Source organism: Eimeria mitis, genomic scaffold (genome assembly GCF_000499745.2).
Source record: "Eimeria mitis Houghton genomic scaffold, Emh_scaff2230, whole genome shotgun sequence".
Lineage (NCBI taxonomy): Eukaryota > Apicomplexa > Conoidasida > Eucoccidiorida > Eimeriidae > Eimeria > Eimeria mitis.
The window spans coordinates 1-1,804 of NW_013570557.1; the positions used below are offsets into that span (position 1 = coordinate 1).

Here is a 1,804-nt window from a genome sequence, read left to right on the forward strand (position 1 = left end):
GGGGCGGCCCCTTTGTCTTCTTTTTCTTCTCCGTGAGGAAGCAGCAGAACGCAGAAAAGGTGAATCCCAAGAGAAGGGTGCAGCAGCACCACTCTTCTTTGTTACCATAGCCTCAGACAGCAGCAAAGCTACATCTATTGCTGCTCCGATAGCTCGCCGCAGTGCTGCTGCTTCGCCCCCATCAGCTGCTGCTGCTGCTGCAGATGCATGCAGCCCCCCCACACCTCCTCTCTGCTCACACGAACCCGCCGCTGCTGCTCCACGGAACAGCTGAGCTGTACTTGCATGCACCCCGCTGCTGCTGCTGCTGCTGCTGCTGCTGCTGTTGCTGCTGCTGCTGCTGTTGCTGCTGCTGCTCCGGCTACCGTCCCAGCGCAAGAGGTGTTTTAGGCGTTCATCTTCTGCCTCTATAAACCAAGGCACATCGGGTGGTGCATAATCAGGTGTTTGCTGCTGCTGCTGCTGCTGCTGCTGCAGTGCTGCTGCTGCAGTTTGTGGTTGTGCAGCAGCAGGAAACAAGAAAGAACGAATTGAATCTAAGATTTCTTTGTTGCGTGCATTGCGTTCAGCTGTAACAACTGCTGCTGCTTGCTGCGGCAGCAACACCCCAGCAACCATAGGCTCCACCGGGCGTCTGGGGGCCGCCCAGTTCACGCGGCGGCTCAGCTGCGCCCACGCTTGCTTTCTGCCTCTCCATGGCTGCAGCCCGCGGCCGCTGCTCCACCAAGGAAAGGGAGAAGCAGCAAGAGCTGCAGCAGGGGGCGGGAGAGAGAAACCCTCAGATGCAGCTGCTGCTACTCTCTCGGGGGGAGCCACAGCTATCACTGCGTCAACCAACAGCTCTCGCAGCTTTGCATGCATACTGCTTAGTTCTGATGAAGACATCGATGATAAAACTTTAGCTGAGGGGATACACTGCAACGCTGCACGCATAGATGATATACAGTCTTTGCTTTCCTCCCCCCCCGCTGGCTCCATGGTCTCAGAAACAGCTGCGCTTTCTGCTGTTTCCTCAGCAGCAGCAGCAGCAGCAGCAGCAGATGTTTCGTCTGCGATCTGCTTGGTGGCGTCAATATTTTTTTGTTTTTCTTTTTTTTCATTAAATATTTCTCGACTTTGGGTCTGAATCATGCTCCGTATTTCCTTTGCTCGTCGCTTGCATTCGCGGTGTCTAGTGTACAGCCATCTGTGCATAAGCTGATCCCTATGGTTTCTTCTCGCGGCGAAAAAATTACGTTTCGAGGGTAAATTAGAATACTGCCAGCCTTCATCTCTGCGGTGTCTACGCAGTCGACGACGATACAATACAGAAGGTCTTAAAGAAACAAACTGGGGGCCGGGGTAACCCGGAATCATACGCGTGCCGCGAGGCTGATGCTGCATGGGTGCTGTGATAGCATCTCTCCCCATCGGAATAAACCTAAGAACATCATCATCTTCTTCTGTTTCTAAATCTATATTTGTTTCTTCGGTTTGTTGTTCAACTCCTTCTGCTTCCTCTGCTTCCTCTGGGTTGTTGACGAGAGAATCTGAATTGCTTGATGCCAGTAACACAGGGGGCAGGTGACGAAACCCAGGCCGCCATGAATACAAAAGGCGAGAAGTAGTTGAATGTAGAGAGAAAGCAGAAACAAAAGGAGTTTTAATATCGAAACAATAAAGAAAAAAAACTATTAAAACAAGAAACTTGAATTTCTGCTTACACATACATCCATACATACAATTCAACTGAAACCGCATCCCCAGGCCGCCTGAAACACAAAGCCGCTTTCTTCTCATCTCTGCCTGGCGACATGCGCCTGTA

The 1,804-nt window shown here is 51.7% G+C and overlaps 1 protein-coding gene across 1 annotated transcript; it reads right to left on the reverse strand.

The window, feature by feature from the left end:
• Nucleotides 1-181: 181 nt before the first annotated feature.
• On the reverse strand, nucleotides 182-1,131 carry EMH_0050640 (uncharacterized protein; the record flags this gene model as incomplete). The annotated part of the gene is made up of 2 exons (XM_013496671.1): nucleotides 182-231; nucleotides 282-1,131. The coding sequence occupies 2 exons, from the start codon at nucleotides 1,129-1,131 to the stop codon at nucleotides 182-184; spliced, it is 900 nt and encodes a 299-aa protein (XP_013352125.1).
• Between the last annotated feature and the right edge of the window lie 673 nt (nucleotides 1,132-1,804).